Source organism: Pseudopodoces humilis, chromosome 1 (assembly GCF_049639895.1).
Source record: "Pseudopodoces humilis isolate 2021_Gansu_Grassland_sample_001 chromosome 1, ASM4963989v1, whole genome shotgun sequence".
NCBI lineage: Eukaryota > Metazoa > Chordata > Aves > Passeriformes > Paridae > Pseudopodoces > Pseudopodoces humilis.
In genome coordinates this window covers 27,840,113-27,852,789 of record NC_142200.1, presented here as the reverse complement: position 1 = coordinate 27,852,789, position 12,677 = coordinate 27,840,113, and the positions used below count along the sequence as shown (strand labels likewise).

The window sequence follows — 12,677 nt, the reverse complement described above, 5'->3', positions numbered from 1 at the left end:
AGCTGATGTGGTCTGTGTATCTGGTAAAAACAGACGTGAGGACAGTGTGCTTGAGCAGTGTGGGTTGCCAGGAGGAACAACCTTGAACTATAGGCAAAAAGGAGAAAATATGTGCTTTCATCCCCTTGTGTTTATGGCCACTCATCTAAATGCTGTGTAGAGGATTTACTTTGTTTGGTGTTTTGATTTTTTGTGGCAAAATAAATTCTAAGACGGTGTTTTCACCAGAGCAAGATGCTGCAAGCTTCTGGGGGAGTCCTGCCAAATCCCTCCCTCTTTAGCCTTCCTGGATAGGTATAGATATAGTCAGGCAGCAGAAACTGCACTTGCAGCCTGAGTGTGGGCACATCTCAGACCTTTTTCCATAAGAGGTGAAATACTGGGTATTTCAGGTGCATAGGGTAGGGTCTCACATGGAGAAAGCAAACAGGAGCAAAAAGGTATCAATCCACTCAGCCCAGCTTCAACACTGCAGGGCCTTTTTCTGAGGGTTGTTTTTGACTGGGTTAATTGCAATCTTCCATGCTAGATATTTTTCAGGAATTGTGTATTCTTCCAGTGGCTGGGGACAGTCCCTCATCAGTCTGTCTCCATAAAATCTGCCTCCAGAAGGTGCTTAGTAGATACCCAGCAGCAGCTGAAAACAGTAGAGAGATCTGAGAAGAAATAACCTTGGCCATTTCCCTTATCACTTTAACTATTTTTTAAGATTTTCATTCTGAGAGCACAGCCTTACATCAAAAATATAAATCATGTTGGTGCCTCTGTTTTGACAACCAGGAACTGTCAGGGGAGTTTCCCAGCTAGTTTTAGATGGAAGAGCTGTTGCTGATGTGGAGCTTGAGAATATATTTAATCCAACATATGTCTTCTACTCCAAAGTGCTCATAAGTACCATACAGGCATATTCTGAGAATTCAGAGCTTATGGATTTCAGAGAAGAACTCTGTTTGGAGTACAGTTAAAATTAAGTCCAAAAAGTACATTCTTCAATTGTTTTCACAGCCTCTATGAATAAACTGAAACTTGTATCAAAGAACTGTATAGCAATTCTTTCCTGATCTTAGAAAAACATTGGGAAGATGACACTTTACAGATCACAGAATATTCTGAACTGGAAGGGACCTACAATGATGATCACTTTCAACTTGGTGAATGGCCAATACTGGGATTGAATCCACAACCTTGGCCTTATTAGCACCACTCTCTGACCAACTGAGTTAATTATCACTTGATCGGTAACTGTGTCAGGGTGACAAGAACAGCTTTTTCAGGAGATACAGTTACTTCTACTTTGCAAGCTCTTCGTCATCTCTGAAACAATGATAGATTAAGGGGGTTTTTTAGGTAATTTCAGATTCTCTCTCTCTCTCTGTGTCTTCTTTTTTACCTTCTTCTCAAACTACCTAGCATCCAGCTGCTTGTATACCCTGGATGAAGGAGTAATTGGTGCCTATATTTTTCAGGTACAAGCAACCTCAATCTCCTATTTTTTATGCCAAATCAGTTAGAAAATGTGAGTAGTATAATAAAATCAGGAGTGTTGTTTGTACTTTGAGTATTCTACTCTTTTTCTGTAGTTCTTGTTTAAATTGCCACTTCTTCATGTACTCATCTGTTGCCCTGTGAGAGCATGTACTTGTAAAGCTGAGGAGAGGTGCACTGAATGATGACTCTCACAGCAGGTGCTGCAGAGGTGAGTTAGCTTCTGCTGCATGGACTCCATGACAGTTTCAGAGCTTGGTCCTGTATCCCTGGATGTGACTAAACCATGTGTATGAATAGGTAGTTCTGTGTGTGTATAGATCTACATTGATTGCACATCTTACCTACCCAAGGAATTTGGTGTGTCAATACAAGCCTTCTGCGCCCTTGATCTGTCTCACTTCCCTGAATCCCTTCTCCCTAGTAATTTCACATTTCCATTTAAAGAATGTTTTTTGGGCCTCATTCATTCCATTCTCTGAATTGTCTCCATTGATCCATTCATTTTGCATGGCATTGCCCAGAACTGAGAATTCATCCCAGGAGCTTTAGTACTGACAAGCAGAGCATGTGGATGACTGCAGCTTGCTGGCTATCCTCTGGACTGTGCATCCTGACAGGATGTTTGTGTTTTTTGCTAAGGCCACATTCACTACTCACTTTAAAGTCTGTGATCTGCTGTAAAGCCACACTGTAAAGTTCTTGCTGTAGCTCTTGCTTGTTCTCCATATGGTATTTGTGCTTATATTGCCTAGTGTATTTTTTCCCTCTTAAATTCCCTCTGACTTTTCAAACTATTACTGGGTTTGTTGAGATCATTTGAGTTTGAACCCTGCCTTCTGGTTTGCTTGAACTTTCTTTCAGCTCTGTACACTCCACAAATAGTAACATCATCATTACTTAGAAGATTGAACTGGACTGGGCCAGCACAAATCCATGAGATACATCTTTCCACTTTGAACCATTGGCTGGTAAAGTATGTTTTTTGCATCAGTTTGTACCCTCCTGTAGCAGCAGCTTTATCTGGTCTAATTTATAGCATATTTATGGACACAGAATCATAGAATGGGTTTTGAAGGGACCCTGAAGATCATCCAGTTCCAAGCCCCCTGCCATGGGCATGGACACCTTTCACTAGACCAGGTTACCCAAAGTCTCATCCAACACAGCCTTGAACATTTCCAGGGATGGGGCATCCACAGCTTCGCTGGACAACCTGTTCCAGGGCCTCATCACTCTCACAGTAAAGAATTTCTTCCTTATGTTCAATCTAAACCTGTCCTCTTTTATTTTAAGGCCACATCCCCTTGTCCTGTCTCTACATGTCCTTGCAAAAAGTCCCTCTCCAGTTTTCTTGTTGGCCTTCTTGTAGGCCAATGTCTTCGGTCATATTGTTAAAACTTTTCAGAAGTCAGCAGAGGTGACTATTACTGTTCTTCTTCCACCCACAGGACTTGTCACCCTGTGAGAGGAAAATGAGATAGGTTTGAAATTCCTTATCCAGATAGGCCCCCATGCTTTAAAAAAATCTTCTTCCTTGACATTACTTTTCTGAAGTCATTAACTTAGACCATAGTGATTGCCTCTGTATTTCACAACATGCTCTCTGCCCAACTGGAGACAGAGCCAGGATAAACTGTTATGATGCTTCTTGATTGTACCAAAATCCCCACAAAAAGGAAGCAACAGGGAGAGTCTTAATCTTGGTTCCTGTGCTGCTGGCCAGAGGGCTCAGTTCCTATCTGGAAAGCACAGACATTTATGCACCTAGCCTTTCATAATCTGATTGTTCTATCTCTTGTTAAATTAAATTAAATTAAAGCATTTGTGTTGATCGAGAAATTAGGGCCCTTGAATGTTATGTCTTACAGTCTCAAATTGCTTTGTAATCTTTTCTTTTCCCTCTGTTCATGTGGAGAGGAAGTTTGTGAAGGAATTACAATTCATTTGCCTGTACAGATCCATAGGAGTCAGTAGGCTATAAAACTCTGAACGCAATATGGTACAAGATACAAGGAGGTGGCACAATGCCATAGAAAACTGCAAACCTCTGCTAGGAGATTATGCAAGAAGACTGAGGGCCACACCACTGTCTTGCACATTTTTTCATATCAAATGCACCGAGCTTCCAAGTAAAACTTACATGTGTATTCTAGATTTTTTAGCCTGGGAAATTTGTACGGGGATCTGAGATAAATGAGACTGTTGTTGGCATGTATAAGTATTGTACCGTAGCTAGACATATTACATATCTCCCCTTTCCCATAATTATGTCTACAGATTTCCAAAGAACCCCTAAATTGTGTTAAACTTGAAGCAGGCATGTCCCACAGCTCTGCTGTAAGTGTCTCCTGAGGCAGCTTTAGCTGTGGCACCACATCTATGAGCTTGAAAGACAACCTGAATCCTTGCAGTGTTTTTTACCCCATTGCTGACACAGGTGCCTTTTGTAGGTAGACTTATCCACAAGGGGGTGTGACAGGGAGTGTGTTTAGTTTGAATTAAATAGAAGACCCTTTCTTCCTCCCTCTTCTTCTCACAAACAGTATGATTGATAATGGTGATCACATTACAGCAAACATAAAAAAGATTTTAAAATATTTTTATTAATTCTTCACGGAGAAACTGTAAAAAAGCCCAGCTGTAATGCATTCACTCCACCCCTCATAATCCCTGGATGATTGCATTTCTTCTAATTTTAGTTTTAAAATTTTTCATAACATCTGAGGAAATTATATTTAAATATTTCTTTGCTTCTTTGAAGGTAAAAAAACCCCACACTTTCCTTTGAAAATACTGTATAAGTGCTGTCTAACACAGCTTTCCCTCTGTGTAGTGTCTCAGGCACAGTATTATTCCCAATGTTGTTGCGCCCTTTAGTCCAAATAACATTTTCTTGTGTTTCTCCTCTGCAGCAGATGGCCAATAGCCAACCACAACATTTTTCATTGAAATGGCGAGGATATGCTCTAATTACCTCCCTAACAAAGACTTTGATTACATCTAAATTCCAGGATTTCTGAAGGCAATTTTTTCATGGTATCAGCCTATTTTTTTCTGACTGATTATGCCTTCTGCACTAACCTTTCACTCCTTTGTATCCCAGAAAGCAACAGAATGTCTTTAATCCAAAATGAAAATTAGGCAAGGCAGCACTGTCTTAAAAGGCACAGTTGACCAATTTATGAATAGCACAGTGTTTATCAGAGTAACAAGTTGCTTCTTGGAAAAAATGTGGTGAGGACTTCTCATGAAGCACAATTGCTGTAATAACACAGCCCAATCCCCTTCCCCAAATCTTTGCTATTTCTAGAACTGCCCAGCCACGCACTCACTGTCCAGTCAAACTGTCCCAGCAGGTGACAAGGTTTCTGTGTAAAACGGCAAATCTGTACATTTGGGACCTGGATATGTGTGAATTCACTTTACAGGGACACGGTTGCTCCCAAAATGAACCCCAGGGAGGTGGACAAGTGAAGTTCAAAGCTGTAGGAGAGCCTATATTCTCTGCTCCACCCTATGTGGAAAAGACTGGGATGCAGGGTCCAGTATTCCGGGTTTAGCTATACATCATCAGGAGATGTTTTCTATCACAAATTGCCAAATTTTTCTCAGTCCAAGGAAACAGCTTTGGTACATGGAGTCCAGGTGCAGTTTTCATTTGATTTCAGTCCCAGGGGAGCACAGAGGCTGAGAGGGGCTCTTGCCATGACAGCTTGTTTCTCCTTCCCCAGCAGATGTCAGAGAGGGCAGAGGCAGGGAATGCTGCCAGACCTGCAGCAATTAGAGGATGAATACCCCATGCAGGTGATTTCCACCATCTCAGGAGATGCAGGCGAAACAGAGGTGTCAGAGAGCCTTAAAAAACTTACAGTGACCGAGAAAAGAGGAATCTTGAGTGTGGTACTCTAAACCCAGCCAGGACTTTGTTGCCTGGGGTGGGTGCTAGATCAAGCTGATTGCTTTAAATAATGTTATTTATACACCAGAATCAGACTGCCAATATTTCTAGGCTAAGTCCACACACAGGTTAGGAAAATAGCATATGGACTTGTTTATCAGTGTGAAAGTACAGTTCAAGACACAGACGTTGTACTTCAGCCTAGATGTTTGTTCCAGAAGTATCTGGTCTGTATAAAAAGTTTAAGAAAGAAAAAAACTAATTTACAAGAAGACATGAAGAAGACCTTGAGACAAAATAATCATATTCCCTCTAAATTCTCCTGGAGACCCCAAGGACTCCAGCAGTAGCCCAAAGTTTCTATGCTGATTTGTGCCACCTGCCCTATTGTTTTCGCCTTCAACACTATCAGTGCTGCTGCACTTATCCTGTTTTGGAATGTTTCCAGCTTTCATGACATTTTAAAGTGACCTTTGTATAGAGTGAAAGTTCCAAATACTAGGATCCTAAACAGCATATCTGTATTTAGTTAGGAACTTAAAATCCCAAAGCTATCATTATTTTAATTCCCAATCTCTGGGGGAAAAAAAATACAACTAAAATTTTCTTTAGAAGAGGAAGAGAGAGATGGGTTATGTCACAGAAATGGAGATGACAGTAAATAAATAAATGAAGAGTAGGTGACCAATCCTTTGTTTTTATTCTATTACTGTTTCCAGATCCGGAAAAACTGTAGTTTGTACTGAAGTAAATGTTTATTTCCTTTGCCTAAGGAAATACAAAGCTGAAAACTAATACTCTATCGGAGAGGAGATTTGGCATTTAACTTAAGAATTTACAGGTTGCATCAGGAAAAACCAAGGATATACAGAGCTTATTTGCAGCAGTATCTTCTATCTTGCCTGTGGCTCAGGGATGAGAGGTGAGCTCTGCTTAAAAGGCTCTGGACAAGTTCCAGCTTCCAAGAGCCAGGCTGGGGTGAGCAGCTCCAGCAGCCTCATGGACTGTGTTGTATGTACAGCAAAGGAAGGGAATGAAGAAACTGCAGAGCAAAAATCTGGATTCACAAGTCCATTTCAGGAAGATTCTGAGCTGCAAGAAATGTCTCTTTGGCTCTCTGTTAAGAGACTAGGAGAGTAATCTGGAGGGCCAAGTATAATAAGAGTTCACACTGTATGACTGTTCTTATGGAAGCCTGGTAGAACATCTTCACTCAAAATACATGATTACATTGTCATTCTGCTTCCATGCCTTGTTACAATCACTGAGGACTTGGAGTCACAGAAACTCTGACACTCATAGAGATGAGTTTTAATGGTGAGGTTAAAGATGGGGCATTTGTCCCTCCATCCAGGTTAGCAACCAAGATAATTTTTTCTTTAAAACTGCTGTCCATAAATCTCACAGCTTTCTCTCAGTTTGTATTTTCTAGGATTCATCCTGTTTGCCTTCTGGCAGCTGCCTGCAGTTAGGCTGCATCTACATAAAAATGTATCCAAAGCTGGGCCCAGATCCTGGCTTTTCCAGTGGTGGGTAGAGAAGAAAGGTGACCTTTATATCTTTCATTTGCATATGGTATCAATCTCTTCCCCCTCTGCTTGGCTAAACCAGTTTAGATTCTGGCATTCAGGATCTGTCTTAACGTTGAGAATTTGTGTTCTTGCCTGTAAAACCAGTAGGCAAAGGTTCATATCAGCTCTGCTGTTCCTAATGAGCCAGAATAAACACGTGAGCCTCTCACAGCTGTTTTAACCCCACAGAGGAGGCGGGAGCTCCGTGTGATGACACAGAGGCAATGACACAGGATGAAGTAACATGGTTAGTGTGAATGTGGCCGTGATGCTGAACACTGGCCAGTGGACGCAAATATTAATAACCTGCCACGGTGCTCTTTGGTTAAATAGATTTCCAAAAGTTTAGGTTTGCTTTTTCTGGTTTTTTCCTTAGATAAAAGCAGAGTAAGTGCAGTGGAAGAAATGAACACTTTAGCTACTCAGTTAGCCTTGACAGAAAACTCTACCCAATGCGACTCCTCTGTGTGTTTAATATTAAGTGTACACTTAAATACTGTGCTGGAAGTAGGCTTGATTGCTGAGCATTTTTTAAATGAAGCCCTCTAGCCTTGAAAGTTCTGGAGTTCATTCACACCTGCTCCACACTTTGTTTTACGGGTTTATCTGCTCTTTTGGCAGACAAATATGGAATATATTCCAATTTTTTTCCTCTCCAGTATCTGTTTTCTTCCAAATAAAAGCCAGTATATAAATCCTGGCACTAAAAGAAGTATAAGCTTTTTGGTATGAGTATGAAACAATGATGTGCTAAGAATATAAAGCTACAATGACATATCATACTGAAACTCAAAAATTCTGGTAGTAAAGATAATTTTCCCTATAGGAGCTATTCAGCAATAAAATCTTTTGCAGGAAAATAATATTGAGTCCAGGAGATTATAATTTTTACACATATCATAGAGGCAGTGTTAGCCCTTTCTCAGATATGGATTACTTGTGTTTCACCATTTTACTCAGAAATAGTCTGACCTTTTGTACAGACACTATCAACAGAAAAGATAGCGCCAGTCAAGAAAGTAAATGTAAATCATTCATGTGGAGCCAAGCACTCTATTTTCTGTGTTGAGAAGCTTTTATTGGATCACCACAATATTTTGGATTAGTTACACTATGGCTCTGAAATATCAAATTATGGTGCAATCATTTTCCCTATAAAAGGAAATAAAATAAAGAAGCACAGTGCATGAGGCTTTGGTCACTGAACTAAGCCAAGGTTTTAGAGCCAGTTCCAGTCCGGTGCAGAGAGGAAACTTCTTCACACTCTTTCATAAACTCTAGTGCAGACAACCCCTTTCATGGCATATTCCTAGGGCATAAAGGAAAATATTAATATAAACTTTTTACTGGCAGCAGTTGTGTCTGCTGCAGTAATCTCTGAAGTCAATGAAAATCCAGATGTCATGTTTTAGACCTCTACATATTTACAGAACTTCTAGAGCAAACAGCAAAGCTATTTTTGTATTGCAAATATAGTATCTATTTTTACAGTTTTAAACTTCATTAAGTGGCATTTAATGACAAAAAGATTTCAAAATCAAGCTCTGCTTCCACAAACAAATTTACTTTTCTTGGTATTATTGCTGGCTTGTCAGAAATATTAGCTCCACTTCGTTTTTATATCATGGTCCACCAACACTTTCAAATTTTCAAAGTAGTAAGGGTTTTTTGTGTAGAAGGAGAAACAGCCTGGGTATTTCAAAGGTCAGGCTTCTAAAATCCTTTGCTCTTCTGAGTCACAAAATATTTCCCTTGACTCTCTCACCCCAGTGGCCCTCAGTGGCTGCTGATGACTCACAGCCACAGGATGCATGCAACAAAGGTGACAGGATGTTAAAAAAATACTTCCCTGGTCTGCAATATATGAGGAGTCCTCCACAACCCTGAATGAGGCAAGGGACAGACAGCAGGATGCTGACAGAAGAGGCACACTCTGTTTCATGAAGAGGGCTCAATAATTAGAAATCTTACATGGAAATGCATCCATGAGGAGATGCAAAAACAAATCAACCTTCCTACATAAAGGGAGGTTTCAAGAGAGCTAGGAATGGACTTTTTACAGGGGTGTGTAGTGTCAGGACAAGAGGGAATGGCTTTAAACTGGGAGAGGGGAGTTTTGGATTAGGTATTAGGAATAAATTCTTTATCATGAGGGTGGTGAGACACTGGAACAGGTTGGCCAGAGAAGTTAGGAATGTCCCACCCTTGGAAATGTTCAAAGCCAGACTGGATGGGGCTTTGGGCAACCTGGTCTAGTGGACGGTGTCCTTGTGTCCATGACAGTGGGTTGGAACTAGATAATCTCTAATATTCCTTTCAACCCAAACCATTCTATGATTCTGTGTATGAGAATTTATAACAAAAGACAGTCAGAACAAGCAAACATGTAAAAGTGTAGTGCTGCTGACTGCAAACAAATTGCCAAAAGAAGTTTGACTCCAATATTTAAAAACTTTAATGAACAAAGTGAAATCTTAATTTTAATAGTGACCCTTACAACTAGGGTCTCTGAAATGTTTTGTCTCCCTGGCTTGGCCAAGATGGAGAAAAGGAAAGAGCTGCTTAAGGGTCAGCAGTACCCTGCTTGTAAACTTTTGTTTCCATTTCACAGGTTTCTGTTATTTTTAAACCTTATTCCTTTTGAGAACAATAATATTGAGAGCAGTAAGCATGCTGTCAATTTATGGCAGCTCTGCCAATATAGTCACTTTAAAGACAAGGTGCTGTATGCAGCAACATTTATTTCCTTCCAGTTGTTTTCTAAGCTTGGTTCCCTTTTTCTCTCCTTTAATTTGTCTCATTATTCAAAGAGTAAGCCAAAACTGGTAGTCTGTTTAGACAGGAATGAACTGATGGCTGTATTTTTCTGAACTTTAGCAGCATACATGAACTTACCACCACCATCTTCCCATCAACAAGTCTTCTCTTTATCGTGGTTTCTTTGCCATTCCACTTCTGCACTTGCACCAATGACCCTTTCTCCAAGGTTACAACACTCTGCAAATTCCAAGAGAAGAATTTCAAACTGCATTTTGAGCTCTGCAGATTAGTGTAGCAATTCACTTTACGTTCAGCAAGATATGTGCTCTGGGTAATGACATGCTCAGTAACATTATATTCAGCGCAATATCTTCTTTCAGTCCTTTATTTTAGTGGTTTGGAAAACTCAAGGTGCACTAAGGGAGTAGGTAAAATTTCCCCTGATGTTCTTCTAGGAGATGTTCAGACCACTCAGATATCATCAGCCCCCTTACCTTGACTTTCCGGTCATCTGCTGTTGTTTCGTCAAACTGCTGGCCCAGTTTGAAAGAGATGGCTGTATTTTTGAAGGTGCTTTCAGTTCTGATGGTCACTATGTCCCCTTTCATACTGATGATCACATCAGGCCTTGCCAGGCCACCCAGTTTCCGGGTAGCTAAACCCACTCCTAGAAATCAGAAACAAAACAATCATTACACTCTAGAAGCAATAAACTCTGTTTCCTTTCATGATTCTTCAGTGGAAGAATATAGAAGAGCTTCTACTTGAATACTTCAATGCCTGATTGAGATGAAACACTAATTCTTTAGATGAGACACTACTGAGACAGAGGTAGGAATGGGAACCTCAGTATTCAGGGGCTGAGGCAGCTCCAGCTGATAAGAGTGCACCTTCAGCAAGAAGTAAAGATGTACACGATTATAGAGCTGTGCACATTTAGATAAGAAGAAACAGGGTTGGTTACAGATCTGCATTAATTTCATATAGATAGAATAAGCAGAAAAATTCAGAGGAAGTGTGGTTCTCCTAAAAATTTGTAAAAAACCTTTTAAAAAATTCTTTGACAAATCTGAGAGTTTGTACCTTTGTTAATAGTTGCACAGAAGAAACTGGACACTGAATTTCCAATATGCTGGTTCTTGTTCCTTAAAACATACTGAAGACTGGGTATTTCCTAAGTTGTTATTAACATCCCTTAAGGATCCTTGCATCTAAACCTTGGTGAAAAGTACAAGTATGAAATATAAAAAATGTCGAGGTGTAAGGGCTAAGAGCTGCAAAGAGCTTCCAGAAAAATCCCATACCAAAAGCCTTTTGTATTGCCTAGTCCTTTCCAGTCCAGTTCATTGTCTACTGGCTGTGAGGCTTGGGGCAAGCAGGAATGAAGCCACTGGTGATATATCACTGCTTCATAAAAGCAGAAAAGGGGTAGCTGCATTCAGTGCCTTTGTTAATGCTATGCCATGCTCAGATTAAAAGATCTTTAAAAAAGGGTATAACATTATCTGCAAAGTATAAAACTATTTGCAGTAATTATTCCATACTAAGCAATTCTGTTCAGATGTTCAGAAAAATATCTGCAGCTGGACTTTCCTCCCACATTCACCCTGGCTAATTAATTAACTGCAATTCTTTTGTTATTCAGTCTAACATTTCAAATAAAGGGAATCAGTGAATCATTTATATGGTAAAAGCAATGCAGTAGCTCACTGTCTGTGTACTTTGCATATAGGAATTAAGCCAGAATTAAAGTGAAGAACAATGTTCAATTTGTTACATTCTTGGCATTCTTCAGTAACAGATAGATTCATTCATAGTATTTAGATGTCTGAAACTACAGTGTCATGAGACATCAGCTCCATTATATATTGTTAATTATCGTAAGTCACAAGTTTAATAGTGCAAGCAAGAGGAAACATAAAAAAATCTGTATCTCCATAGATTACTCTCATTAAAGAAAAACATATTAGATCAGTTCATATTAGTTAATAGAAGTAGATTTATAGTAGTAATTCATCACCTGCCTTTTTCAATTTAGATGCTAAAGAAGATAAATTAAATTATATTGGAAGAGTAATTAAGTGCTTTTTATGGCCAGAAAGAAGGCACCATCCGTGAGAACCTTCCCAAATGAAACTTACAAAGAAAAAGAAAAAACATAAAATAAGAACAAAACCAAACCCAGAACATTTCTCACCCAATTCTTTCATATAATCATCAAAATTTTCGCTGGAGATGAGTTTCCAGGTTCCCACAAATCGGTTACACATCGTACAGGCTTTGTGAGGTGCTGGTCCTGCAGAAAGAGGCAGTGGCCACAGCAGCTCTTGGTGGCAGTCGGGGAGATTGTGTGCCCAACTGAGATTGAGTGGTCTCCCTTTAAAGAGGTCCGGTCCATGTGGCAGTCGGGGGTGGCCAATAGTGGAGGCAGGACCAGGGAGAGACAATGTGCACCTTGTCTGAGGCAGCCGTGCCAGTACCAAGGCTCGGGGTGACGCTGCCTTGGCTTCCTTCACTGAGAGCACCAGGACACAAGGGGCACGTGGGGACAGGACAGGACCCCTGCACTGCAGAGCGGTCAGGGCACACTGCAGTGGGACATCAGCAACACAGGAGCACTGCCTCCCCACAAAACCCAGCTCCAACTGTCCTCCCAATGTTATTCTCCTGCTGTCACCATACGGAACAGGAATCTGTTAACAGCCATCTCATCCAGCTGCCTGACCAATCCAGGGCTGACCAAAAGTTACAGCATGTTGTTAAGCCATTGTCCAAATGCCTCTTAAACACTGACAGGCCTGGGGCTTCCTCTCTAGGAAGCCTGTTTCAGTGTGTGACCACTCTCACTAAAGAAGTGCATCCTAATGACAAATCTGAACCTCCCCTGACACAGCTTTGAACCATTCCCACACATCCTAGCCCTGGATACCAGGGAGAAGAGATCAGCACTTTCCTCTCCA

The 12,677-nt window shown here is 40.5% G+C and overlaps 1 protein-coding gene across 1 annotated transcript; it reads right to left on the bottom strand.

Annotated features, from left to right (window-relative positions):
* Window positions 1–8,032: 8,032 nt before the first annotated feature.
* Window positions 8,033–12,052, bottom strand: LOC102104858 (myelin P2 protein). The gene is made up of 4 exons (XM_005517064.2): window positions 11,915–12,052; window positions 10,212–10,384; window positions 9,853–9,954; window positions 8,033–8,266 (listed from the first exon to the last, which is right to left on the bottom strand). The coding sequence occupies exons 1-4, from the start codon at window positions 11,985–11,987 to the stop codon at window positions 8,216–8,218; spliced, it is 399 nt and encodes a 132-aa protein (XP_005517121.1). The 5' UTR covers window positions 11,988–12,052; the 3' UTR covers window positions 8,033–8,215.
* Between the last annotated feature and the right edge of the window lie 625 nt (window positions 12,053–12,677).